Source organism: Monodon monoceros, unplaced genomic scaffold (assembly GCF_005190385.1).
Source record: "Monodon monoceros isolate NGI ecotype Baffin Bay Population unplaced genomic scaffold, NGI_Narwhal_1 Super_Scaffold_18, whole genome shotgun sequence".
In the NCBI taxonomy this organism is placed as follows: domain Eukaryota; kingdom Metazoa; phylum Chordata; class Mammalia; order Artiodactyla; family Monodontidae; genus Monodon; species Monodon monoceros.
The window spans coordinates 150927571-150955393 of record NW_021703774.1 but is presented as its reverse complement, the minus strand read 5'-3'; the positions used below and the strand labels follow the sequence as shown (position 1 = coordinate 150955393).

At 45.9% G+C, this 27823-nt stretch overlaps 1 protein-coding gene across 1 annotated transcript; it reads right to left on the bottom strand.

Annotated features, from left to right (window-relative positions):
* Positions 1-176: 176 nt before the first annotated feature.
* On the bottom strand, positions 177-27222 carry GNL2 (G protein nucleolar 2). The gene is made up of 16 exons (XM_029229818.1): positions 27049-27222; positions 25271-25355; positions 24175-24269; positions 21913-22052; positions 18544-18728; positions 14559-14625; positions 13274-13432; positions 11952-12065; positions 8322-8450; positions 7498-7602; positions 6553-6711; positions 6231-6344; positions 2576-3039; positions 2132-2214; positions 1467-1552; positions 177-565 (listed from the first exon to the last, which is right to left on the bottom strand). The coding sequence occupies exons 1-16, from the start codon at positions 27110-27112 to the stop codon at positions 401-403; spliced, it is 2214 nt and encodes a 737-aa protein (XP_029085651.1). The 5' UTR covers positions 27113-27222; the 3' UTR covers positions 177-400.
* Between the last annotated feature and the right edge of the window lie 601 nt (positions 27223-27823).

The window sequence follows — 27823 nt, the reverse complement described above, 5'->3', positions numbered from 1 at the left end:
CTCTGCACACGACATCCCTAAAATTTTCTTCTTTTTACAGTTCTATTCCAAAGAGCTTCTGTTCTAAATTGCTCATTGCCAGTACAAAAGACATACCACACTCCACATTTTCTAGACCTCAAGCCTGTTTCTGTCAGATATCTCCATTTGCTTGAGGAACTCACAGGGCTAATTCAAGTGTCCAAAGTTCCAGTGGACCCCATCGCTGAGATCCTTGGGGGTGAGGGGCTTATCTTTATTTTCACTAGCACTGGTAAATGGTTTCAACTCTCAAATCTCAGAACAGATGCACCCATGGCCTTCGAAATGCCAACTGGGCATGAAGAAAACGAACAGAGTTTCTAACTGCATATTTTTGTAGAATTTAATAAACAACTTTTAAAATGTTACTGCTTATGTTTCAATTTCTTGTGTCTGTGTTTCTGCCCCTCTGAGTCACTGGTCTTCTTTTTGTTCCTGAGTCACTGGTCTTCTTTTTGTTCCTGTTCCTATTTTTCACGTTGTGTGTTTCATAGTAGCGTACACCGACCTTTCTGGATCGTTGCTGCCGTGCTTCTCGCCTCCGCTGTAAAAAATGGCGCACACACACAAAGAGGGAAAAAAACCAATCAAACACTGAAAGTCATAAAACAGGCCCCTCTGTTTCTCTGTGTTCTATTTCCACGCTGCTCCCACAACTACCGGAAGCAGCGCCAACAAGGGAGAGTTCACCTCACAGACCCAAGTCTGCACTTCCATTGTGACTTGTGACCACTCCAAGTTACAGACTGTCATTTGGTCCAACCCTCATCCAGCGCCTGAATCTTTTCTCCTGAGCTCCTGACAAGTGGTCCTCTGGTCTAAGGCTGATCGCTCTGATAACAAGCTCTCCACCTCCGAAGAGGGCCCCCTCCAGCTCTGGAGGGCCCAGTTACAGAGCTGAACTTCACAGAAGGCGGTGATCTGTCTGCCTACACAGCTCTGCTCCTCACGTGTCATTTCCCTGAGGCCACATAAACCCAGCGGACTCTTCCAAACAGTGGTCCACGTGTTTGGGGATAGTGATCAGGAATTCGTAAAACAAGACATAAACTCAAGGACCTTCATGCAGCAGCCCACTCCTTGATCCTGTTTCACTGACCTCAACTAGGTCACTTAGGACTGGGGTTTCTTTTTTTTAGCGGCATGCAGGCCTCTCACTGCTGTGGCCTCTCCAGCTGCGGAGCACAGGCTCCGGACGCGCAGGCTCAGCGGCCATGGCTCACGGGCCCAGCCGCTCCGCGGCATGTGGGATCTTCCCGGACCGGGGCACGAACCCGTGTCCCCTGCATCGGCAGGCGGACTCTCAACCACTGCACCACCAGGAAAGCCCCAGGACTGGGGTTTCTTGATTTCAACTCTAGACCATTAGTTTCTGCAAGAGTGAGTCTTAAGAAATGGACTTCCCCTCTCTACACCTGGGGGACGTTTCAGACCAAAGCACGTACTTCCTTAGATGTAAGCGTCCTGCGAGCTTTGTTCGACTGCTCCTCCTCCCTCTGTGCCTTCCTCTTCTTTCCCTTTCTGGTAGGTGCTGGAAACGAAACACAAGTACACACAGAGGAAAGAAACAGGGATTTTTAAATTCAAAGTGTGTCTGAATCCTAAGGTGGGAATGAGCTTGTTGTGCTGGAGAAGGAAGGCGGAGGCCGGTGTGAAGGGAGTGTGGTGAGCAGAGCAGAGCAAAGCAGGACGAGGCTGGAGGCTGCCAGACCTGGGGGCGCTGAGTGGCCTTGGCGGGGTTTGCGTTTGTCTTGAAAACACACTCAATGTAGGAGCTAGTAGTCCAACCACATAAAGAATAAATACATGAACCATCCTACCCCCAGAAAAAAATTTGTCTTTGGACCCACCCTTAGATTACAATGGTCATAATGTACTCTTTTGAGAGGAATTCTCCCAAATCACCCATTTAACCCCAAGACATGTGCAGAATAAAAAGAAGAAAAGCCAATTTGTGTGATAATAGTAAGTGGAACCAGGGTTACCTGCCAGATATGATAAATATCTGTGTGGATGACAGTACAAGAGATACTTTGGAGATTAAACTTAGATTCCCCAACGTGCTAAAGATGCAAATCACATCTACATGATTTTAATAATTTAACTGTACCCGTATCTTCTACGTCTTCTTCAGCTGTTCTTCTCTGTTCTTCGGATTTTGCAAAAACCACTTTACTCAGTCCCTTGGATATTCTGTAAGGGGAAGAGTAGAGCAATGAAGCCGTCCAACAGTCCCCCCCGCTGCCCACACAGGCGCTGACGCAGGGACCATGACAAGCTCGCAGATTAACGAAACCCCGCTGCCCCTTCACGTGGTTAACACCATCGGTAGAAGCAACATTGTTTTGGCGGCTCCTGGGCATTTGTAAAAGACAGAACTATCAATACTAAGCTTCTCATACTTCAGGCAGCTGAATTTGAAAAACGTACAGATCACTTCTAAAAAACGGCAATACCCTCCCCTGCCCTACAAACACACTGGCTCCAATCCTCGTGGCAAGTTTCTGGGAAAGGAATGAGCAAACTGCAATTCGTGAGGAGATGAGGACGCTACCTGACTGCTGAAAACTTCTTAGCTTTGGCTTTGTTTAAAAACCTCTGGTACTTAGCAATCTTCTCATCCAGGGCTTGAATAACGGCCTTGGTGTTGCTTCCCGCGTGTTCTTCCTGGGACTTTGCGTAAGACTCTTCCTCTTCGTCTCCTTGGTGTTCCTGTTCCTCCTCCTCCTCCTCCTCCCTCTCCGCGGAAAGGCTCTCCAGCTCTTCATCAATATCAGACATCTCCAGAGGAACAAGGTCATCCCCAGAAAACTGAGGCACCACGTTGATTTTGCCGAAGTTCTGCCGGACCCGCGCCACGATCAGCTGCATTTCTGAATCGGCGCCACCATGGCCGGGCTCCTCTTTTGCCTTCTCGGTGATGGATTCCGACTCCTCACCTACAGTGTCTGTGACGTCCTCTTCTGGGCTGTTCTGGGCTGTTTCTGTGGCCACTTCCAAAGATGAGGAGGATGGAAGCTAGTCAGGCCAAAAAGGGGTGGGGTGGGGAGAGAAATGGAATCAGAAAATGAAAATTGAGTCCCTTTTTTAAATTTTATCTTATATTGGAGTATAGTTAACAATGTTGTGTTAGTTTCAGGTGTACAGCACAGTGGGTCAGTTACACATACACATGTATCTATTCTTTTTCAGTTATTTCCTCATTTAGGTTATTACAGAATATTGAGCAGAGTTCCCTGCTGAATTTCTGAACTTCCATACCTTGCTCTCAAATGAGGCAGTCCTCTTCTCAGGACTAAGGGCAAGTATCGAAAGCATGCACATCTGAGTCATACTGTTAATCTATTTTAAGTCAATGTGCATTAAACCCTGAACCCAGCATGGAAGGATCAGAGGAATACAGCTACGGTCCCAAAGGATGCGCCAACCCTGAGTATTTAGCCATCAAAACCAGTCAACTTTACACTGTAGACAGGGGAGGTTCCCTACACTGTTCCTGGGGACTGCAAGGAATGGGGGTTGCTGAGAAAGCACATCCCAAATGAGCACACACCTTGGGACTTCCCTGGCCGTCCAGTGGTTAAGACTCCGTGCTCCCAATGCAGGGGGCACGGGTTCAATCCCTGGTCATAGAACTAAGATCCCACACACAGCATGGCCAAAAAAAAAAAAGAAGAAAAAGGGTAATTCCAAATGACCACACACTATAACAGAAGAATGAAGGCCCAGCTGAATGCTGAGGGCGATCGCAGCACTAGTTTAGAAAGTGTGAGGGCAGAGGAGAGGCACTGAGGAGGCACCTCAAAGGAAGGAAGGTGTGAGGAAAGAGGAGGGAACCTCCTAGGAGCTCAGAACGAGCCCGGAGGCGGCCTGTTTCGGGGAAGGGGCGGAGGGAGCGTGGGCTGGCGGCGCGAGCCCTCACGCAGCTGAGGCAATTGTGCACTCACAACTGAGGCTCGCAGAACTCAAGGGATTTTCCAAAGGCGAAGGTGGCTGCGCGAAGCACTAACTGCATCAGGAATCCATGAAGTTCAGGAAACTGTACACAAATTCGTATGTACGTTTCCGTGCATTTTTCTGGTAAGGTGGATTTCAGCCTTCGGATTCTCAAGGGGGCTGCTGCCACCACCAAAAAGAGGAAAGGAGGAGAGTCACGGAGCAGGGGCGGGGGACGACGGACACTGACCATCTCAAGTTAACGACTAGACGTGGAGGAAGAGTTAGAGAAAGCCCACCGTTCCCACGCAGGGCCACACGGGAGCAGGGGCGGCCTCTTTGGGTCAGAGGGCACGGCCACGTGGCCCGCCCGCGACGTCCTCCCAGAGCCACGACACACCAGGCTCGCTCCGCCTCGCGTGCTGCTCCCCATGCCTGCAACGCTCGCCTCTCGTGACACCTGCGGAGCTCCTGCCTCCCATCACTAGGGCCCCCCCTCAAAGGCCACTTCCTCAGAGGCCGTCCCTGACCACCCCACGTACGAGGCACTGCTCTGTCTCCCACAAACCCCTAACCCTGCTTTAGCCTTCCTCACAGCAATCAGTACGTTACATCCGTTATCTGTTTACTACGTGACTCCCTGCAGGACGATAAAAGTGCGCATTTGGTCCTTGAACCCCAGTTCCTGGCACAAGAGCTCCTAAAACCCTTGGAATCTCCCGGGTCAAGACAGGGGTATCTTGCTTTTGTTATTTGTAATAAGCCCCTCTCCCCCAAAGTTATGCTAATGAGATGACTGTGGTGGGACCTAGCTTCAGACTGGGGGCTGGTCACCGGAGAGCCCAAGCAATTGCTGAGAGGGCTGGAGATTGAGTTCAATCACCAGTGGCTGATGATCTAGTCAACCGTGCCCACATAATGAAGGCTGAACTTACACACCTTGCATACAAACCCTTAAGGACGGACGGGCTCTGGGGAGCTTCTCGGTTGGTGAACACATTGACGTGCTGGGAGGGTGGCCCGCCTGGAGAGGGCATGGAAACTCCACACCACCCTCTACCCCATACTTTGCCCTATGCATCTCTTCCATTTGGCTGTTCCTGACTTGTATCTTTTGTAATAAACCGGTAGTCATAAGCAAACCACTTTCCTGAGTTCCGTGAGTCTTTTCAGCAAATTATCAAACCTGGGAACCTCTGAATTTGTAGTCAGCTGGGCAGAAGTGTGGGTAGCCTGAGAACCCCACCTGCAGCTGGCATCTGAAGTTGGGGTAGTCTTGTGGGACTCAGCCCTTAACCTGTGGGGTCCGCACTAACTCTGGAAGTTACTGGACACCCAGTTGGTGTCAGAGGCTTGCATAACAGGTATGGAAAAATGAAAGCTATTTGGTATCAGAAAACACCAAATACTCCTCCACTGGCACGTGTATGCGTGCGTGTGTACGTGTGTGTGTATACGTGCAGGAGGGCAGGGCCTCGTCCCGCAGTACTGGTTGTTTGGCGGTTTTAGTGGGGAGAAGGGAAAAGGTTGAGTAACATCAGTTTCAGATATGTTGATTTTGAAATGCTGGAGAAAATATTCAAACTGGAAATTTACAGCTGACAATGGAAACTCTGGGAATGGAGCCCGGTGAGAGAAAACCAGAGAAATATGGACCCAAAAGACTAGCATGGAAGCAGAACTTAAAGCCACTTCTTCAAGAGACTTGGCTGAGCTCCGACAAAGACCCCAGAAATAGACAGGCAAAGTGCCAAAGCTGGAGCCCTGAACAGTCCGCTGCCGGGGGAAGGACACGGAACCGTAGGGAAACTTTTCAATCTAGCCCAGAGGCCCCAAACCTAAGACTTTCCCTGAGCATCCACTGTACCACTCTCCTTTCCCACCTGACCACGAGCTTCTTGAGGGCAAGGACCATGTTCATTATTCCTATGCTCCCAGTTCCTGGCACATGGTTGGGCATAATGTCCATGAAACAAAAGCATCTTGGAAATGCCTGTTCTTCAAGCAGAAGAAAAGACACGAAAACCACAGGAGCACTCACATTTACTGAGCCCTCCTTTCTCAAGGCCCTGAAAACTGGCATTTACACTCACGCTTCTATCATACATCTACTTCCTGGTCACCACCCCACCAGGTCACAGCAGTGGCACCCTGGGATGGGAGACACTGCAGTTGAAAGTTCTACCCTAAAGGGAGAAGGCAGTGGTCCAAAGACACACCACACCCAGGTCAGTAACCATGCTTCCCGAGACAGGGGTCCACCCTTCTCTTACCTGGGGGGCTACAGGGGGCTCTGCATTGGGCGGCTTGACAAAGAAAGGAATCCGGCCCCTCTGCCAGTCATTGAGGACCATCTTCCCCACAGTCCGCAGGTCAGGCTCTCCACCCTGAAATGTCGCAGGAAGAGGCCCAATTAAATTCAAACAAGAAAACCACCTCCTGGTTTGGAAGCACGGCGGCGGTCCCAGTTGGCACCATCTACCTGCCAAGTTTCGCACTTCATACTGCTCACACATGCATATATAAAAGGTCCACACCACACACGCACACACCTGCAGCACGTCCCAGTCTGAATTCTCACAAATCCTGGCTTACCTTCAATAACTTCCCGGTCCGGAAAGCTAGCTTCTCAAGAAAGTCCTCAGCGTTCTCCCAAGAATCAATTTTGTATGTCTTGCTGATATATTCTGGCTTTGCTCGTTCAAGTACAGCACCAATGTGGTCTTCAGGAGTCTTAATTTTTTCAACTTGAACCTAAATGTTCACAGGAAAGCTCTTGCTTACAAACTTGATTACGGGAGGAGTGAAGTTCCCAGTGTTCTCTGTAACCGTATCTGAAAACAGATTTCAATGCCTCCAAGCAAGCGGGGCCTGGCACGGGCTTGGCCTGGAGGTGGCGAGATGCAGTTGGCTGAAAGGAGCGCCATGGACAGCCGACCGCAGCCGCGGAGCCCAGAACTCGGCTCTAACCTCGGCTCACCAGAAACTGACAGTGTGACTTCCGCAAGTAGTTTAAACTGGAACCCTTTGTGCTACTGACTTGCAGAAATGGTTAAAAGTCCACCCATCCCAGGACACAAAGAGAAGGGAACAGTTTAAGAAAGAAGGGGAGGAACCGTACAGGATGCACAGCCAGAAGCACTGGTTAAGGTTAAGTGGAACCATTTAAAGCTCTCCGTCGTCTTCAGAAACAAGTGAGGAAATGACCAAGTTCCAAAATGACTCAACCCATAAACCCATGAAGATGAATTATCTCTAAACATAAACAGGCCCTGCTTCCCTTTGGAGCCCGTGTGTAAACGACAAACTCTTTTGTGGGATGACATTGACCAGATATGCCCACGGTTCCACTAACTCCTCAAACAGGCTTAAGTGGAATGGAGAGACTGCCCTGTTCAGTGTCATGTTCCTCAAGTTTGGTCAGACAGGCTGACCCCAAACTGTCTGCTGAATGAGTAAAAAGCAAAGGTATCCAGAGTTCCCCACAGAGCGCTGGCCCCAAAAGGCAAACAAAGAGCCTCTCGGAACCAAAATACTCACTACTCCTTTCAGCACAATGTCCGTCTCTGAGTCCTCAGAGGGGTAAACCACACCGGGACAGTCGATAAGGAATATCCGGCGCATCAAGGTAATATACTGCCAGACCTAAAAAGCAGAGACTTCCCCAGGTCAATCCCTGAAAGCGATTTCACAAACCCCTGATGCTCAAGAAACTAGAGAGGGGGGTAGCGGTCAGAGAGGAGCAGCCTGCTGCGTAATGAAGCTCCAAAGCCCCTCCTCTCTTTGGGCTGCGCATGAGGCACTTCCGCGAGGCATAAGCCGTAGTTTCCAACGGCTAAGGGTCTAAAAATAATGCAGAGGCAGGATCTCCATCTAGTATTGTGCAATAATGTCCAGTAAAGCTTTTTCTGATTTTTAAAAGTACTCCTGGAAGCTTAATACTGCTTGGCCCCTGTTCCTTTCAGCAGAACCATGGTGCTCCCCAAATACCCTGTGTTCCAGGGTAGGACCCCCAACCAACAGAATCTACCCTAAAATTGAATTTTCTTTCTTAACCCAGGCACCAAATATTCTTGGGTTAGTTTTGTTTATCAAAGCAAAAGGCTGGAGTGACAATTTAAAACAGACTCAAACGGCACATACCGAACCATGCCAGAGTCAGGCAGTGGCACACAAATACTCTTAGTCTTATCAAAAAGGGCAGAAACAGCTCCAGGACGTTGCCAACTATTATATGGAGACTAAACTCCCAATGGCGATCTTCACGCAAGAGAAGCAGATAGACATCTCCACGTCCTGAATTATCACCCTCCATGGAAATAAAGTAAGTCAAAGCAAATAAGACCCCCTTGAGCCAGACATACCTTTGTTTCACCTGCAATGGGGGCCACGTTGCAAACTTTCTTGGAGCGCAGTGTGTTTATGACAGAGCTCTTGCCAACATTTGGATAGCCAATGAACCCCACGCTGATCTGTTTCTTGTCAGTGTGCAACTGTTCAAAAAAAAAGAATAAACACCACATACATGCAGAGTGAACATCCCACGGGACAAACAGGTTGTGTTGCTTTGCTACCATAAAGAATACAGTACAAAACTACTGCTACGACTTGATTTAAAACCCAGACACGCACCACCTGCATAGTCTGAGTGGGCTGCATACACATACTCATTAATAAATCAGAGGTGAGTCAGCTCCTCGGTCACTCATGTGAAATTACTCTTGAATGTTTTAAGGTTAAAAGTACGTAGGTTGAGAAACAAAGGAAGAAATAGCTTGTTAGCCATCAATTTAGAAGAACACCATCCACTGATAAAATGTCTTCAGGGAAGAGAACCTTAGCAGATGCAGCAACCGGCAATCCCATGACCCATCCCTCTTCTTCTCTGCACAACATATTTTGCATTTTCACTGCTAAAAGTAAACAACAAAAGAAAAGAAAGGCAGCTTCAAAAAACTAGATCACTGGGTGAAAGTCTCAAAGAGGCAGAGCTCAGGAAGAGTCTACAAACGGATGGGGACTTCTGACTAGAGACAGTGGACTGCACATCCCTGCCCACCTCGCTCCCTCCACAAACTCCACTGGAACCACAGCCGTGGGAATTAACACATACACACCCATAGAGCCAAACATATAAAACCAAAGCATGCGCTGGAGATGAGACAGAACAAAGTAATGTGTGATATTAACAGAAGACTAGCAGTTAAAAAGTAGTATCTAACTTGGCCCCACTACAAAATATGAAAGCTACATGGCTGCAAAGGTAGAAAAACTAAAAATGCAGCAAATATACTGCCAATGAATCACGAAAGACCTTGGGAATCAGCAGTACAGACCCCTCTAAGGGTGGGACTGAAATCCAGAAGACTGACCAGTGGACCGTCTGTAGAAATAGTCACACCTCTCCTTCCCCTCCCTCGCCTGGCATGGGTGCCCAACTTCTCTACCCCAGAGCCTTAGGAGAGATAATGACTCTTTTGAAACCCTGCATGTCTGAAAATATCTTTAATTTTCAGACCTGAAAGGGACCCTAGATTTAGAGATAACAGTAACTGAAAGCAAGTGTTCCCAGAGTGATTAGTTGAAAGTCTAAATATTGAACAGTACAACCCCAGCCTCCTACTCCCACTGAGTTCCCAGAACCCTGGCAGCCAGGTCTATATACGCCCAAGCTGGAGACAGGAAGACTCCTTTCTAGGGAAACTCACAGGCCCAGGAGTAAAGACCTACAGACGGGACTTCCCTGGTGGCCCAGTGGTTGGGACACCGTGCTTCCACTGCAGGGTACACGGGCTCGATCCCTGGTTGGGGAACTAAGATCCCACATGCCGTGCAGTGCAGCCCAAACAAAAAACAAACAAAAAACCCACCCTACAGACACTGACATCTAGAGTGTCCCCCAACAAAACACTGGGTTTCTGCCCAGTCACCCACAGTGAAATCTCTCATTCAACAAGCCCACTCCCTGCATAAAGTCTCTCTAGCCTTTTTTTGGTGGCTCACTCTTAAATGAGTGGAGAACCAAGAATAACCAGACATCTGAAGTGTGACTCTAGTAGAAAAGACAGAAAAACAGCAACTTGGAGGAAACAGTGTCAACGTACGAAAATGTAGAGGAAAATTTCCAAATACCACTATCATTGTTCTCAGAGACAGAGAAGCCAGTGCATCCGTGAAACAAGAACAGGCTATAAAAGGGAGCAGGGCAATTCATAAACAAGAGCTTTCAGAAATTACAAATTAAAAGTGAGACGCAAAATAAAAGTTTGCGATAGAACAGCTAAATGATCAAGTCAAGGAAACTTCCCAGAAAACGGGGTAAAATGTCATAAATGTGCTGAAACAAAGAAAAGATAAGAAAATTCAAGAACTGGGAATTCCCTGGCGGTCCACTGGTTAGGACTCTGCGCTTCCACTGCAGGGGGCATGGGTTCCATCCCTGGTAAGGGAACTAAGATCCCACAAGCCACGAGGCGAGGCCAGAAAAAAAAGAATGGAAATTCAAGAATTAAACCAGGACATAAAACCAAATTCCTGAACAAGAACAGAGATGAATGGGGGCATATGGCATGGGGTGGTTTCCAAAAAACAGTACAGGACAAATAACGGACTAAAAGTCCCGTCCATGCCTACCTCACTGAACAATAAAAGACCCACCTTAGAGCACATCATTGGGACATAGTAAAACAGGAACTTTTTTCAAAGAGATCTCAGCCACAAAGGATTAGGAGTCCAAACGGTCTCAGATTTCTCAATGGCAACATCGGAAGCCAGAAAACAATGCAATGTGGTGCCTTCAACACTCTAAGAAACGGTGTGAGGGTAGTATGAAGAAATTTACAGAATGCAAGGTCTCAAAAAATGTTCCTCCTAAGCACTCCTTTTCAGAAAGCTTTTGGAAAACAGGTTCCATCAAAAGGAAGGAGTAAACCAAGAAAGAAGAGGGATCCAATGAACAAGGACAACACAGGGAACAGCCATGGGAATCCCCCATTCAGAGGACGGGGAAAGGAAATCCCAGGAAGACCCGGCAGCAGCCTGGGGAGCAGCCAGTCCACCTGGAAGGGAGGCGCCAGACACTCTGAAAGTTCCCACGCTACCAGAGGATTTGGTGATATGCCAGTGACAAATAAAACGGAGCTAATTAACACCAGATAAAACAGAAGGTCCTATTAGAAAGGAATTAAAATCATAGCATTGTGGATCAGCAAGGACTGACACTTCAGTCATAATAACCTAAACACTAAATGAGTAATAGTTTAGCCAAATGTCGTACAAGGACAGAGGGAGTGGAGAGGGAGGACGGGGGTAAGAAACCTAACCCTCATTTTCCATAGTAGGAACTTAACAAATACGTAAAACTGAGGGGGGTGTGAGATCAAGAAACAGATTCATAAGCATATATAAAAAATATGGAAAAAAACACCAGAAGTAACAGCTATGAGTTGGACGAGTTCCTTCTGGGAAGTGGGGAAGGGTGGGACAGAGGACAGGTGTCCTTTGTTAGAAGCCAGGTAAGATTAAATGAACACACAAATACAAAGTTGCAGGTACAGAACATGAAGCTGCGAGAACACGTGCTTTCAGGGCCTCCCTGAGGAACTAGCATCTGACCAGGGATCCGAGGCTGGGGTTCGGCAGGGTGCCTCCCAGGCAGAGGGAAGAGAAATGCACAGCCCGGGAGCCCAGAGTGGGGATACACTGTGGGGAGGGGGCCCATCGTCATCATCGAGCAGAGGGTGGACCATCCGGTGCCAGGGACACGGCAGAAAGGGAAGCGACGTTTGTCAGGGATGGGGGTACAGGCTGAGCTACAGAGTATTTCAGAATCCCTGAGGCTCTGTGAGTGTTCACATCTCCAGAACACACTGTCCTCACTACCGAGAAGATGTGGAAGGTGAGGCTGGTAACTCTCTGACACACCCTGGGAAGAGAAATTCTCATACAAACCCACAGCTGTCCAACTCCAGGGGGGACAGGTCAGGTCGCAATACCTTTCCAAACTGCCGCAGAAGCTGAATAAATGCTCCTTTGCCAAAGGAGTTAGTAAGACTTGCGTGGAAAGCAAGTGTCGGGTAATCTTGGGAGAGGATGGCAACCCATCGTTTCTAAAGGGAGAAAAGAAAAGAAGCTGGTAAACTGTGAGCTGTTTATTTACAACATAGGAAGAACCAGAGCTTGAATAACAGGATGGTACTTCAAATACACAGTTGTCTAAGGAAGATGTTAGCTGTAAGTCTTTGAAATATTTTTTTCAAGTATGACAGTTGATGCTTTGTCTTTTTTTTTTTTTAATTTATTTATTTTTGGCTGCGTTGGGTCTTCGTTGCTGCGTGCGGGCTTCCTCTAGTTGTGGTGAGCGGGGGCTACTCTTCGTTGCGGTGTGCAGGCTTCTCATCACGGTGGCTTCTCTTGTCACAGAGCACGGGCTCTAGGCCCATGGGCTTCAGTAGTCGTGGCATGCAGGCTCAGTAGCTGTGGCACTCAGGCGTAGCTGCTCCACAGCACGTGGGATCTTCCCGGACCAGGGCTCAAACCTGTGTCCCCTGCATCGGCAGGCGGATTCTTAACCACTGCGCCACCAGGGAAGCCTGTCTTTTGTCTTATAAACACAAAACAATATTCCAAAAATGCCTTCATTGCTACTAAATGCAACTAATGTAACATAATGTGAAACAGACCTGGGGCCTCGGCAGCCGCCTCTTCTGAAGGGCGCACACCATTCATCCTATGGGCGCTACAGCTGTCCCACTGCCAACCATCAAGGGTCAAAGGTAACTGCCCAGGACTTCCCTGGTGGTACAGTGGGTTAAGAATCCGCCGGCCAATGCAGGGGACATGGGTTCGATCCCTGGTCCGGGAAGATCCCACATGCCACAGAACAACTAAGCCCGTGTGCCACAATTACTGAGCCTGCGCTCTAGAGCCTGCGAGCCACAACTACTGAAGCCCGCACGCCTAGGGCCCGTGCTCTGCGAAAGAGAAGCCACCGTGATGAGAAGCCCACGCACTGCAACGAAGAGTAGCCCCTGTTCGCCACAACTAGAGAAAGCCTGCGTGCAGCAACAAAGACCCAACACAGCCAGAAATAAATGAATTAAACAAAACAAAAAAGGTAACGGCCCATCATCAATGAAGCTGATTTTAGTTTTGTTTTCGATGAGGACACTTGAATGACTACACCCTCAATAGTGCAACACCTTAACTGCTGCCCCAACTCCTAGAGACCACGACACTGACTTATTCATGGGTAACTCAGAGCCTGCAGAAGCCGTGTGGCCTTGGTCATCTGTTCTGCATTAGCAACTGTACTTACCGTTGCCCAGGTTGGAACAAGGTCACATTTGTTAAGAACAAAAATGAGGTGTTTCCAGGGTTTCTCCTTTTTCAAGTAAGTCTCAATGTGAGGGGAACGGGTACCCATTGGATCTCTAGCATCAAGAACTTGAACTACAACATCTGATGAATCTATCACCTGCAAATTCAAAGAGGCAAAAGTGACTTGCTACAGGAGCACAAGGGCAAAATGAAAGAGAGAAGGCATTTAAGGGAACCTGGGAAAAATAAAGCAACAATAGAGATAACCTCTCAATAGTCTTATGAGGAGAGCAGGTGGTAGCCAATCTCAAAGCCCAGGGATCAGTACTCAAAAAATTGTTTTCATCCTGTGAGTATGTGAAACTTGTTGAATTCCAAATAGAACTAGCTTGCATGAAACCAGTCTATTTCACGACTGCTATCTATTAGTGAACAGAACCATTTACTTCTTTTTTTAAAAAATATTTTATTTATTTATTTATTTGGTTGCACTGGGTCTTATCTGCAGTTCGAGGGCTCCTTAGTTGCAGCAGGCTCCTTAGTTGTGGCATGCGAACTCTTAATTGCTGCATGCATGTGGGATCTAGTTCCCTGACCAGGGATCGAACCCAGGCCCCCTGCACTGGGAGTGCAGAGTCCTATCCACTGCACCACCAGGGCAGTCCCTCATTTACTTCTTAGACCTCTAAGCTTCCATATTATAGATTTTGAGTATTTTACAAAAAAACTAAAAAATTTTGTTTGCTTTCATGGTACTAGTTTCCTATCATGTTATATTTAATTACATGACTATGCTTGAAAGTCTTCATTACCGAGAATATTACTTGAGTGTGGACCTAAAACTCAGCCAGCTGAAGAGAACTAGACCGGGACTCAGGAGACACAAAGCCTCTTGTACTAACTACCTGGGTAAGCTGGGGAAGGTATTCAAGCTTTCTAGACTTGAATTCTCACCTGTAAAATGAGAGGGCTGGACTAAGTAACTCAAAACTTCTCATGCAGCTCTAACCATGTATAATAAATCCCAACAGGAATATCATTTTAGCAGGTAATCCAAAGAAATATTAACAGAGAATATGTGAATCTATGCAATGTGGTTATTACTATTATATGAGTAATAAAAAAATGCAGTTATCTAGAACAATGGTAGTACGTGCACAGACATATCCATCCTGGAGGTGGAATTTCTATTGACAGAGCTTCAATAGATCCAAGTCAGTTTTCTCATATAAGATCATGAAAGCCAAAGGAACCACTCAGTGAGACAGAATTTAAAGTCTTACCTTGTAGAGTTCACCCCATATTCTTTTAGACTGTCCCTTTTTATATATCTCTTCTTGGGCTTCATTTCTAAATAAGAAAAGACCCAAAGTGAGCAAATGAAGCACTATAAAGATTAAAAGGATGTTTTAGGGAAAAAACCATGTGCCAAGGGAAAGCGGTATCAAAACTAGTATCAACATCACTAATTATTAGAGAAATGCAAATCAAAACTACAATGAGGGGCTTCCCTGGTGGCGTAGTGGTTGAGAGTCCGCCTGCCGATGCAGGGGACACGAGTTCGTGCCCGGGTCCGGGAAGATCCCACATGCCGTGGAGCGGCTGGGCCCGTGAGCCATGGCTGCTGAGCCTGCGCGTCTGGAGCCTGTGCTCCGCAACGGGAGAGGCCACACCAGTGAGAGGCCCACGTACCGCAAGGAAAAAAAACAAAAAAACAAAAAAACAAACCTACAATGCGGTATCACTTCACTCCGGTCAGAATGGCCATCATCAAAAAATCTATAAACAATAAATGCTGTAGAGGGTGTGGAGAAAAGAAAAGACTCCTACACCGTTGGTGGGAATGTAGATTGGTACAGCCACTATGGAGAACAGTATGGAGGTCCCTTAAAAAACTAAAAATAGAGCTACCATACGACCCAGCAATCCCACTCCTAGGCATATATCCAGAGAAAACCATAATTCGAAATGATGCGTGCACCCCGATGTTCACTGCAGCACTATTTACAATAGCCAGGACGTGGAAGCAACCTAAACATTCACTGACAGAGGAACGGATAAACAAGATGTGGTACACATATAGAATGGAATATTACTCATCCATAAAAAGGAATGAAATAGTGCCATCTGCAGAGATGTGGATGGACCCAGAGATTGTCATACAGAATTAAGTCAGAAAGAGAAAGACAAATATCGTATAATATCATTTATATGTGGAATCTAGAAAAATGGTACAGATGAACTTATTTGCAAAGCAGAAATAGAGTCACAGCTGTAGAAAACAAACTTATGGTTACCAAGGGGGGAAGGGGGGGTAGGATGAATTGGGAGATTGCGATTGACATATATACACTACTATGTATAAAACAGATAACTAGGGCTTCCCTGGTGGTGCAGTGGTTGAGAATCCGCCTGCCGACGCAGGGGACGCGGGTTCGTGCCCCGGTCCGGGAAGATCGCACATGCCGCGGAGCGGCTGGGCCCATGAGCCATGGTCACTGAGCCTGCGCGTCCGGAGCCTGTGCTCCGCAGCGGGAGAGGCCAAAACAGTGAGAGGCCCGCGTACCGCAAAAAAAAAAAAAAAAAAAAAAAAGATAACTAATGAGAACCTACTGTACAGCACAGGGAACTCTACTCAATGCTCTGTGGTGACCTAAATGGGATGGAAATCTAAAAGAGTAGATATATGTATATGTATAACTGATTCACTTTGTTGTACAGCAGAAACTAATACAACACTGTAAAGCAACTATACTCCAATAAAAACTAAAACAAAACAAAAAAAAACAACTAGTTGTAGACGGACCAAAAACTGACTTAATTTAAAAAATGACTACATCCAAATGCCCACTGACAGATGAATGAATATAAATGTCATGTATACATAATGGAATACTGTTCAGCAATACAAACAAAGTACTGATACACGATACAACATGGATGACCTTGAAGACATTATGCTAATGAAATAAGCCAGATACAAAAGGACAAATACCGTACAAGTGCACTTACGTGAAGTACTATTCAAGAGAGAAGTCAAACTCATAAGAGACAGAGAACAGAATGGTGGCTGCCAGGGGCTGAGGAGAGGGGGGAATGGAGAATTAGTGCTGGATGGGTACAGAGTTTCAGTTTGGGATGATGTGAAAAAATTCTAGAGGTGGATAGTGGTGATGGTTGCATAGCCATGTGAATGTACTTAATGCCACTAAATTGGATGCTTAAAAATGATTAAACTGGGACTTCCCTGGTGGCGCAGTGGTTAACAATCCACTTGCCAATGCAGGGGACACGGGTTCGAGTCCTGGTGCAGGAAGATCCCACGTGCCGCAGAGCAACTAAGCCTGTGAGCCACAATGACTGAGCCTGCGCTCTAGAGCCTGCAAGCCACAACTACTGAGCCCAAGTGCCACAACTACTGAAGCCCACACACCTAGAGCCCGTGCTCTGCAACAAGAGAAGGCACTGCAATGAGAAGCCTGCGCACTGCAATGAAGAGTAGCTCCCGCTTGCCGCAACTACAGAAAGCCTGCGTGCAGCAACGAAGACCCAACACAGCCAAAAATAAATAATTTTTTAAAAAGATTAAAATGGTAAATTTTGTTATGTATATTTTACCACAATAAATTTAATTTTTAAAAAAAGCACCTATAATTAGGCAGTCTGTCACAGAGAATTATGAAAAGGAATCTGAACCATAATCCACACTCCACAGCTCTCACGTAGAGTGAAACTTTCTTGATAAGGTTGAGAATCTGCTTATTTACTAGCCTCAGAGACATTTACCCAATGTCCCTGGAACAAGAATAGTTCTGTTTCTCCCCCACTGCCGACTGTACCCTTTGGAGGTGGAAAAAATTCAAATCAGCAGAAGCATACAAGTCCAAATAGTTCTAAGAATAAATTAACTTGCTGCCTCTTTTTGCTTGGCCTCGAGCGCCTTGACTTTACCTCTAGGAGGCCCAGGGCTAGCGATGGACCGAGGACAGCACCAAGGCAGTGGCACCGCAGGCAGGGGACAGCACCTCTCCGCTAGGGCACCTCAGGAACACGTGAGGGAGAACTAGGAGAACTAAACTGGTAAATCCTTTCTGGAGGGTAATAAGGCAGCCGCCTATCAAAAAACTGCATATTCTTCGACGTCATTTCCCCTAAGAATTTATCCTTGGGGAACAATTAAGAATGAGAAAGAATTAGTCACATTGATGTTTTACCTTAGAGTTGTTTACCATAGGGGAAAACTTTGAACAGCATAAATGTCTAACCATGGGACTGGCCACAACAAAAACCTACTCTGACATGAAACATTATATCGCTGTTGACTAAGAACTGGCATGGAAATGTATTCTTTTTGTTTTGTTTTTCGTTTGTTTGTTTGCGGTACGCGGGCCTCTCACTGTTGTGGCCCCTCCCGTTTCAGAGCACAGGCTCTGGACGCACAGGCTCAGCGGCCATGGCTCATGGGGCTCCACGGCATGTGGGATCTTCCCAGACCGGGGCACGAACCCGTGTCCCCTGCATCGGCAGGAGGACTCTCAACCACTGCACCACCAGGGAAGCCCCTGGAAATATATTCTTAATAATTTAGAAAAATATATTAAAATAAAAGCAAGTTAAAATACAGTCTTAAAGTATTATATTTATAAATAAAAACATCTAGAATAATGCATATATATATACATATATATCCTTAACTGATCCTTGACCTTCTTTTGGGTATGAACCCCTATGAAAGTATGATGAAAGTTATGGATCCTTCTTCTCCTCCCCTTCTCTATAAAGAACAAAACTCCACTTCTTTTATGCGTGTACATAAATTTTCCATATTATCTTCAGAGGGTCACAGAAACCTCAAAGGCCATCAATGAACTCCCCCCACCCCCAGTGGTCCAGAGGAAACCCTGATATTCGCCAAAATATTAACAATGCTTAGCATAAGTAGTGGAATTATGAGTGCTTATTTTCTTTTTGTTGTATTTCCAATTTAACTATATTTTAAAAATTTGTCTATGATAGAATATACTGTTATTATTATGAAGAAAGTGTTATTTATTTTTATTTGGGGGGGAATTAAGAGACCAATAGTAAACAAGCCACCTTAAATTATCTTTAGTCTGGCCCCAACCAGTTTCACTAATTTTTCTAGTCTAAGGGAAGATCTCCACCTATGAGATAAATCACCGAGCTTCTTGCAGGTAAATAACTGTAAAGAAGATGTCCATTGCAGAAGAGCAAATGAGGAGATATGCATGAACTTTAAAACTGTACCTCACACCAGTGTCTTCAGCTACCAAGTCACGATCCTTCCCCTGGTCATAGCTCTCAGTGGACATTTCTGCATTTTCTATAAGTGACTGCATATCACTTGCAAATAAATTTGGTCGCTTCCTCTGTGCTTTAGGGCCAAATGTAGTTTCAAAGCTTTCAGTATCAAGGATGTGCACCTTTGAGTTCTAAAGAGAAAGGAGAATTACAGGTAACACTAAGCAAAGCACTGAGAAAAAGCAAAAAGTTCAAAACCTATCTGGGAAAGGCTTTCTGCTTTCATTTTTGCAAAGCTCAACCCATACCAAAATCTACAACATGGATGCAGCCTGACTTCAAATCAGAAATCCTTATTTAAATAGCAAATGCACTTGTTCCCCTCTTCTGAAGGCTCTGTAAGCTTTCCTGGAGAAATACAAAATACAAATAGTCAAAGCAAATATGAATAGCTGTGTGTAAGACTTGCCAAAAACTCTGCTTTATTTCATTTATCATAAACTTTAGTCAAATGTAATTACTGCTACAACGCTGAAAATTAACTTCTTTTTTCTGACCTTTTTTTTTTTTTTAGCTTTCAAACAAGTGCATAAAATTCGCCAAATTCAGATTTTCGTCAAGGATGATCATGCTCAAATTTGTGGGGTTTTTTTTAAACCAACTGTAGGGCTTCCCTGGTGGCACAGTGGTTAAGAATCCGCCTGCCAGTGCAGGGGATGCGGGTTCAAGCCCTGGTCTGGGAAGATCCCACAAGCTGCGGAGCAACTAAGCCCGTGCACCACAACTACTGAGCCTGCACTCTAGAGCCCTCGAGCCACAACTAGTGAAGCCCGCAGGCCTAGAGCCCGTGCTCCGCAACAAGAGAAGCCACCACAATGAGAAGCCTGCTCACCACAACGAAGAGTAGCCCCCGCTCACCTCAACCAGAGAAAAGCCTGTGCACAGCAACGAAGACCCAATCCAACCAAAAAAATAATAACAATAAAATAAATAAATTTATTAAAAAAAAAAACCAACTGTAAATGCCAACTTTTTCTTGGAAGTTAATTTCTTTCATGGCTAAAAGGAATTGCTTGTTTTGTAAGATGCATTTTAGTTTCAGATAACATTTTTCCTAATTTAGGTAACGTTTTTATTAAATGCACATGCAAAGTCTTCAGATGAAAAACATCTAGCAAAAGTCCAAAATAATAGTTCAGATGTGATAAAAGGAACCTGATCCTAACTAGAACTTGATGTGCCTGTAAAGGAGTTACAGGCAGAGGAATTTTTGAAACAGGATGAAAGTCAAACTCTGAGTTAGGATCTATCACGTAACAGTATGTTAACAGCCGGCAGAGAATATCCTCAAAAAAAAACAAACACCCTCTGCCCCCCAGTACAGGCTCCTCTGTAAGCACCAGCTACGAAACACGGAAGAGAGAACAACCCAGTGGCTTCTGAACTTAACAGACACCTCTCCATCTCCTAAAGATCCTTAAGCTAGTATCAGAGTCTCTAGCCCATCTCTTAGTTTAGTTTTACTCACTATGCTCCAACAAGGGAACATCCCCAAACAGAACAGTCACGTTTTACATGAGAACTAGGTTCTAATGTCACTGGGAAAATTATGATCAAAATTATCCTTGAAAATCTCTCAGCCTATAACATACAATATACCTGGACCTGTGTCTATGAACCTGTACCTTAGTAAGTACAAGGTGGTAATATGTCTATACACTAAAATACAGAGACAACATAAGTTACAGTATTTCCACTGTAGTACTGCTACAGAAACATAGTAATTGTAATGCACATACAGGTGAATGTGCAAAAGTTAAAAGCATATCTGGGGCTTCCCTGGTGGCGCAGTGGTTGAGAGTCCGCCTGCGATGCAGGGGACGTGGGTTTGTGCCTCGGTCCGGGAAGATCACACATGCCGCAGAGCGGCTGGGCCCGTGAGTCATGGCCGCTAAGCCTGCGCGTCCGGAGCCTGTGCTCCGCAACGGGAGAGGCCACAACAGTGAGAGGCACGTGTACCGCAAAAAAAAAAAAAAAAAAAAAAAAAAAAAGCATATCTGATTTGACTCCACTGTGCAGCAAATCTCAGAATCAGATTTCATAACGAGTAGTAGGTTTTGCACTAAAATTAAAACAGGTAAGGTTTTGCAAGGCCAGAGCAGAAAACTCATCAGTTACTGAGTGCCTGTCTGCACCAAAACACAAACTCCTGCAGCTGTGGGCCCTTCACTCCATGCATCAGACATTTAAGCACTGAATTTTAGAAGCACTGAACGACTGCCATGGGCAACAAAGCAATAAATCCATAATAGAACTTCTCTGTTCTTCTCATAAACAGGGGCCAATAGTTTGTTGAAAGATGGCTTTAGGGAGGACAGAGAGAACAAAGGAAATGAGCAACTTGTCTGTCGTTCGTGAGTTTCCCTGAAAGAACACAGTCACTCCACTGATAGGTGCCATTCTTCTAGTCTGTCATAGAACAAAGCATATTGACAAAACCTGCGGCAATAACCAGGCCTTGGGTTTTACTTTGTTCTGCAAGTAAACGCTTTTCTTTGAACTGTTTAATCCGTGTTTAATCCATGTATGCATGTCAGTGTCTTCTTCCCCTCCTCATGCTGGAACTGAAGCTCTGCGCTGTACTTACGTACATTTTTGGGAATTACTATTCAAAGCAAGTAAAAATGTGTAGGCAGGCATTAGGCCATTTCGTTGGTTCTGCGTGAAACTAATTCCAATCAAGCCAGATTCGGTCTTTACTGCACTTCTAACTTCAACGATTAACAACCAATCTGACTGGCACCCTTTCCTTCAGCTGAAAAGACTCTCTAAGGAACTCTCAAGAAGCTGAAAGTGCTCAACCGCAAAGGTCTCCCTCCTACCAAGCCAATCCTAATTCTATGTTTCCCCAAAGTTTGATGGAACTACCACTTAAACAAGCTTGCTTACCAAAAACATTTAAAAACAGTACTGATAATAGCCATGATCTATTTAGGTCTAAGTAAGCGGTGGCCTAAGTGCTCACCATGTGCCAAGAGCCTTACTGGATGTTTCATCTGCATCCAGTCACCCGAGGAGGGGGTCACCTTGACTTACCAGTCAGGGAAGTGAAAGCTCGCAGAGAACCCTAACTAAGGCTGCGGGAAGGGACGGAGCAAAGATTAAAATTCAGGCCTGACTCCCAAGCCTGTGCTTTGGTCCACTACTATGCCACTGAACTTCTCCGACAGAATTCGGTGCATGCTAAAGGTGAGACCCCTAACAAAGGTGAAAGGAGAAGTCTCGGAAAGCAGGCACTATTCTCTATGGAAAAACAAGAGCAAAGTATGGTAAAGAGGGATGTGCATGGGTGGCCGGGGACATCCTCCATCTTACATGAGGCCGGATTCGATCATGGAGAAGAGACATGGGTAACTTGCTTTGCTTCATGACAACTTTGTATGGATCCTTCAAGACCGTGTCCATTTCCTCTTGAAATTTTTGTAGCGATGACTGCTTAATCACACGTGTATTTCCTGTTTTACAAAAGAATGTTGCTGTTTAATAAATAGCTCCTTACAACTTCCGCCTCCATCTTCCCAGGGACACAGTGAAAGGTAAGATTTTATTTTATTTTTTTTTATTTTTTGAACATCTTTATTGGAGTATAATTGCTTTACAATGGTGTGTTAGCTTCTGCTTCATAACAAAGTGAATCAGTTACACATATACATATGTTCCCATCTCTCTTCCCTCTTGCGTCTCCCTCCCTCCCACCCTCCCTATCCCACCCCTCTAGGTGGTCACAAAGCACCGAGCTGATCTCCCTGTGCTATAAAGGTAAGATTTTAAATTGCCCTCACTCACCCAAACACCTGACACATCCATCCCACGTAGCCATTTTCAAACTTAAAAGAAGGAAAAAAACAAAAAAGCTGCCTCTCCTGCACTCATACACTAAGAACTAATCCACCAACCCAGACACACAAAGGGTTTCAATAGTTCTCCAAGTCCAATTTCCTGACTGGATGAAACTGAAAAATAAACATCACTGAATGGAACTGAGATTTGACAAATGTCCTACTTCCTGCTAGATCTGGCAAAGAAATTTGGAGCCAATCACAGCTGATCAGTTAGCATACTCAAGAGAATCCCGAAGCACAGCACCTAAGAGTCACAGCTCTGGTTTTTAGGGTTATTAGGGTTTGAAGGCACTATTAAATTAATCAACAAAGCCCTGCAAGGGAACAAAATGAAACTATATAACACTGCTTGGAGAACACCTTGGAAGTGAGAGATCGTATTCACTAAACAGCGCATTGCAGCACAAATGCCAAACTCAAGGTGAAGACGACCACGCTGGCGGGGATGGTGACAATGACAGCGGTTAAAGCTTCTATTGTACTACTTGCTGGACTCTATTCTAGGCACTTTACATAAGAGTATTTATTCATTTAATTACCACAACAGTCCAACGCAATAGGTGCTGTTTTTATCTTCATTTTACGGATGGAGAAATTGATGAGCAAACTTAAGAACCTGACCATGGTCCCAGATATGGCAGAACTAGGCCTCAAACCCAGGAGGTCTGGATCTAGTGTCACTGGACCTTGCCACCATGCTAAAGGCCTCTTGAAGGAGTTCTCTCAGACACTCTTCTGTGCTGTAGTTTCCTAGGGGGTACCAATCCCACCAAGAGACGTACGAGATGTGCAAAGGTAGTTGCCATCTGCCCCCCAGAAGAGAGGTCAAACAGCAGGCAAAGAATGCGGTCTGACCATCTGATGTGCCCACACAGCTGGCAGTGGCTGAGGGAAAGGCTGAAAGCCCCAACAGAGGTGAAGGTGGAGTTTCCAAAGGAAGAAATCCCGCTTCCCCAAGGCCTCTGGAGATACGCTATTCATTCCTGGGAAGGACCAACGAGAGGTCCTTTCATTGTCACTCAGTCCAAATACAACCCCACTAAGAAAAAGTGTTTCAGAGGAACTTTAGGCTAAAGGCACTAACGCGCCTGCAAGGCACCTCTCAAAGTCACCTCTCCAGGTGACTGGAAATTAGGAGAGGAGCGTTCTAATGAATGCTAGTCATTAAGGATGATCTCATCTGTCTAAGGGGTTCACTCACAGTGAACAATGATGGGCTCTTTTCAAAAAGAAGTCATTTATGGAAGCCACCGCCATGACTTTTCTCTGCATTTTTCCCACGGTGGGGACTTCTTATCTCATCCCTTTCTCATACTGTCCTTGGCAGTTCCCCTCACCCCAGATACCTGCCTCTTATTTTTATTTATTTATTTATTTTTGGCTGCATTGGGTCTTTGTTGCTGTGCGCGGGCTTTCTCTAGTTGCGGTAAGCGGGGGCTACTCTTCACTACAGTGTGCCAGCTTCTCATTGTGGTGGCTTCTCTTGTTGCGGAGCACAGGCTCTGAGGCGCACAGGCTTCAGTAGTTGTGGCGCACGGGCTTAGTTGCTCCGTGGCATGTGGGATCTTCCCGGACCAGGAATCGAACCCGTGTCCCCTGCATTTGCAGGCGGATTCTTAGCCACTGCGTTACCAGGGAAGCCCCCAGATACCTGCCTTTTAGACACCTGAACATTCTACCCTTTTCCATACAGCGCACATTTTCTAGGGTAAAAATAGCAAAGGACCGCACTCACCAAACCACTTAATGTTCGGCTCCACTCTCGCCACTGTGCCAGAAGCCACCGTTGACTGATACTGCAGAGGCTTAATCACTTTACCACGGCTGTTCCTGAATTGAGGAAATAACAGATTTGGGTTGACAACAGAGGCAAGGCTACAGCAAAGCTGGGTTTACAGAATACGCTTTCCATCAAAAGGACCTCTTTTTTTTTTTTTCTCCTTCCAGTTTTAAGTGATCATGAAACACAGATTTTGGTAAACAAAAAGTACTTCTACATTCAAAACAGACTGCCCCAAAGCCACTTAACCTCTTGCAACAGAGCATGTAATGATTTCTGCTCGATGAATAAGAACTAATGACCATGTTTAAAAATCTGTTTACCAAAAAAAAAAAAAAAATCTGTTTACTGTTTGTTTACTTTAAAAAAGAAAACTGCATACTTGAGTCTTTTTTGGATAATTATTTGAAGGCTGGTTTAAATGAATTTTAAGTAGAGGGTGATTTATGCTGGAACTCGAAATTCTAAAACAAACTGCAGAGTAGGTGACTAAGGCAGATTAAGTTCATTGACATTTGTGTTTTAGACACATCTTTTAGAACGGATGAAGAATCCAATTACCAAACAAATTGAATAAGACAAAACAAGACCACGTCGCAAAATGCCACACTCAGCAAGCCCCTGTGGTAGAGGCTGCCTCAGCGGACCTGAGTTGTGGTGAGTTTCCAAGTGCCACAACGTTGCGATCTAAAGTTTGTCATCAGAAAAAACAAGTTTTCTGGCCGCTTTCATGACACCATCCTACATGCTTTGTTAAGGAAAAGCAGATTTCTACCTGACAGATATGTACCTTGAGATTTAACATGCCATTTGTGTAGGCCGAGGCTGTGAGGAACAAGGCTGTCGTACAGTACGGTGACACAATCACTATTTCACCCCCTACTGCGCATGTCTTTAACCCAAAATTCAGTTTATCATATAAAACGGTATTTGAAAATACACTACTCCTACCTGGGGAAAGTGGGGGTGGGAATATCAAAGGCTTAACAGGTGTCGGCTATAAGTCAAGGGCAGGAAGGGAAGGGGAGAGGACACCAGCGCCCACGCTCACCTGCGCTCCTTCTGCCTGTACATATTCAGGCGTCGGATTGTGGCCCGGTCCCTCATGTTTTGGCCTCCTGCTCCCTCAACTCGATCTAGGAAACACAGAAGGGGAAGGCACACTATTTGATAGCCAACAAGTCTAAGTATAGCCGTTGCTTCAAACACACCAACTAGTTCACTCAAAGCAGGCAAGCTGCCACCTCACTGCAAAATCTCCACTTTCTCCACGTGTTGCTCCAACAAAATCATTCCTGGAAGCTACATGGTATGACAAAGTTGACCTAATCTGGAACCCTCCGTAGGACTGTGTTTGAAATGATAGTAGGTAATATTTCTGAGCACTAATTATGGCACTGTGCTATCCACATTATAGGCATCGTCTCATGTAATACATACAACAATCCTACCAAGAGGGATGCATTATCCCCATTCTGCAGGTTAAGACACTGAGGCTCAGTGGGCAAGCATCTTGTACAAAGATTTTTTGTACAAGAGCCAGAATTTGAACAAAAGCATCGGATCACCATCTGTGCTCTTAACCACCAAGACACCTACCTCTGGGTCTCAGTTTAACAAATACTGAGTGCCTGCTACAGGCAAAGCATCATGAAGACTACGATTCTGACACATAAGTGTTCCTAATGTACCAGTTTCTTAATTTCCTAATGTTTGACCTTAGTTTTATCAACAGCAAAATAGGTAGTAATTCTTGCCTTACATCTCAGAGAGAAAGAGAAGGACAAATTAGCATAGTAATACCGGCTTAGCTTCTCATTTGGGGATGCCTTTAAGTCATCTGTCTTGAAGTCATGCAGTAGAAAACAGGCAGAAATCACAGGACTGGCGGCTCTACTGCTCACTACGTGTGCCAGCTGTGACAAGACACTTCCCCTATTTTGGCTCAGTCTCTTCACCTATAACATCATGATCTCTAAGGGCCTCTTCAGGTCTAACGCTGTCAGATCCCAGTCTACACAAACTGAATAATTTATCAGCGGTCCAGGTAAAACATTCAACATGAATTAAAATCAAAAACTTCAGGCCATATTTTAATATGTTTTATTAACTAAACCCAAATGGAAGGGATTCCCCCAAAGGCTATCTTGTTCATTCTGTGGTGGAACCTCAACAAAACTCATACACATCTTCAAAAACATCTTTACTGAAACAATCATACTTATCTGTAGCATTTTCTATGCACTTTGGCGGATGCGATGATTCCAAGATTTGAAATCCAAATCATCATGGGATGATTCCAAATCTACTAGCCCTTTCTCATCTAAATGGTCAAACCTAAGGTGGTAGGCAAGTGTGGCCAAGTGTAAAGGGCCAGCTGGGTCAGGCTACATCACTTTTAGACTGACTTTGTCTAATTCATAGTACTTCTAGTAATTCCTTGAGCTGGAGAGCTGGACTCATACAAGACTGTACTGTATTGGGGGAGGGGCTTCAACACCTGACACACACAGGGACCCAAGAAGAGGTCAAATTTAAGTGTCCCTTCCAACTCAGAGCTTCCCAGTCTCTGCACCTCACAGGTGGAGATGCCCCAAGGCTGCCAGGCCTGAGTGTTCACTTTCCCGGCTTTAGAGCTGGTGCCTGCCATCTAGCCTTGCCAGGCGTGCAAGACTGAGCCCTCCTCAGGGCCTAGAAACAAGTAATCACCTTCTCCCTTCTCATCCCCAAAGGCCACTCTGCTTGAAGTCACTCCAAGCAAGGCCACCCGGTGTCCCTCCCTCCAAGCTTCCTCCAAGCCCCACCCTCCGCGAGCCCCGCCGCCCGTACCAGGATTTGTGCTGGCTTTAGAGGGGTTGATGGTGCTCCGTCCTTTGTACTTGGGCTTCACCATCTTGCCGACGGGACGGGGACCGGAGCGTTGGGTCCGGCCTACGTGGAGTAAAAGATCTCGTAACTTCCCAAGCCGGGATGAAACAACCCGCCCGACCCACGCTGGACCGCGTGCGCGGGAGTACGTCACTTCCGCTCGCATCCCTTCCTTACCCTGAGCGACTTCCTGCGAACGCGAGGCGCGCGCCGCCGCACTCCAGACTCCGCCCCCGCCCCGGCCTCTTAGACTTTGCCCTGCGTCGAGCCCCGCCCCTCTCTCTCCCTAGCAACCACCAAGCTGCCCTCCGTAGCAACCGCCCAGTTACCCTGGACGCCCGGCCTAAAACTCCTAGTTGGGTCCACCCTCAAATGTAGATGCCTCTTCCCAGGCCAATGACAGAAGGTTAAGTTTAATTATCTTCTGAATTTGTCCTCTAAGCCCTTCCAAAAGTGGCCGACTACACAGCAGCCAAATACCAATGAGATCTTGTCACCCTTCTGAAAACTCCAACAGCATATCATCGCTCTCAGCGTTAAAGGAGAGAGAGAGAGAGAGAGAGAGAGAGAGAGAGAGAGAGAGAGGCAGAGAGGAAGAGAAACTGAAACTCCTTGCTATCCCTAAAGAATTTTGCATGATCTGGTCCCTGCCTATTTATTTGACCTCATTTGTACCTTCCACTCTCTGGTTATTCCGACATTTACGCTGGGTATTCCTTCTGCCTGAATCATCATT

What these genes read in the sequence shown, in the direction of transcription:
- GNL2 (XM_029229818.1), bottom strand. Translation starts at nt 27,112, where the DNA reads ATGGTGAAGCCCAAGTACAAAGGACGGAGCACCATCAACCCCTCTAAA. An exon ending in TATGGGGTGAACTCTACAAG is followed by an intron (nt 13,433 to 14,558) that starts GTAAGACTTTAA and finishes TTGAATTTGCAG; the next exon opens with GTGATAGATTCATCAGATGT. An exon ending in GGACCGGGAAGTTATTGAAG is followed by an intron (nt 6,345 to 6,552) that starts GTAAGCCAGGAT and finishes GCGACATTTCAG; the next exon opens with GGTGGAGAGCCTGACCTGCG.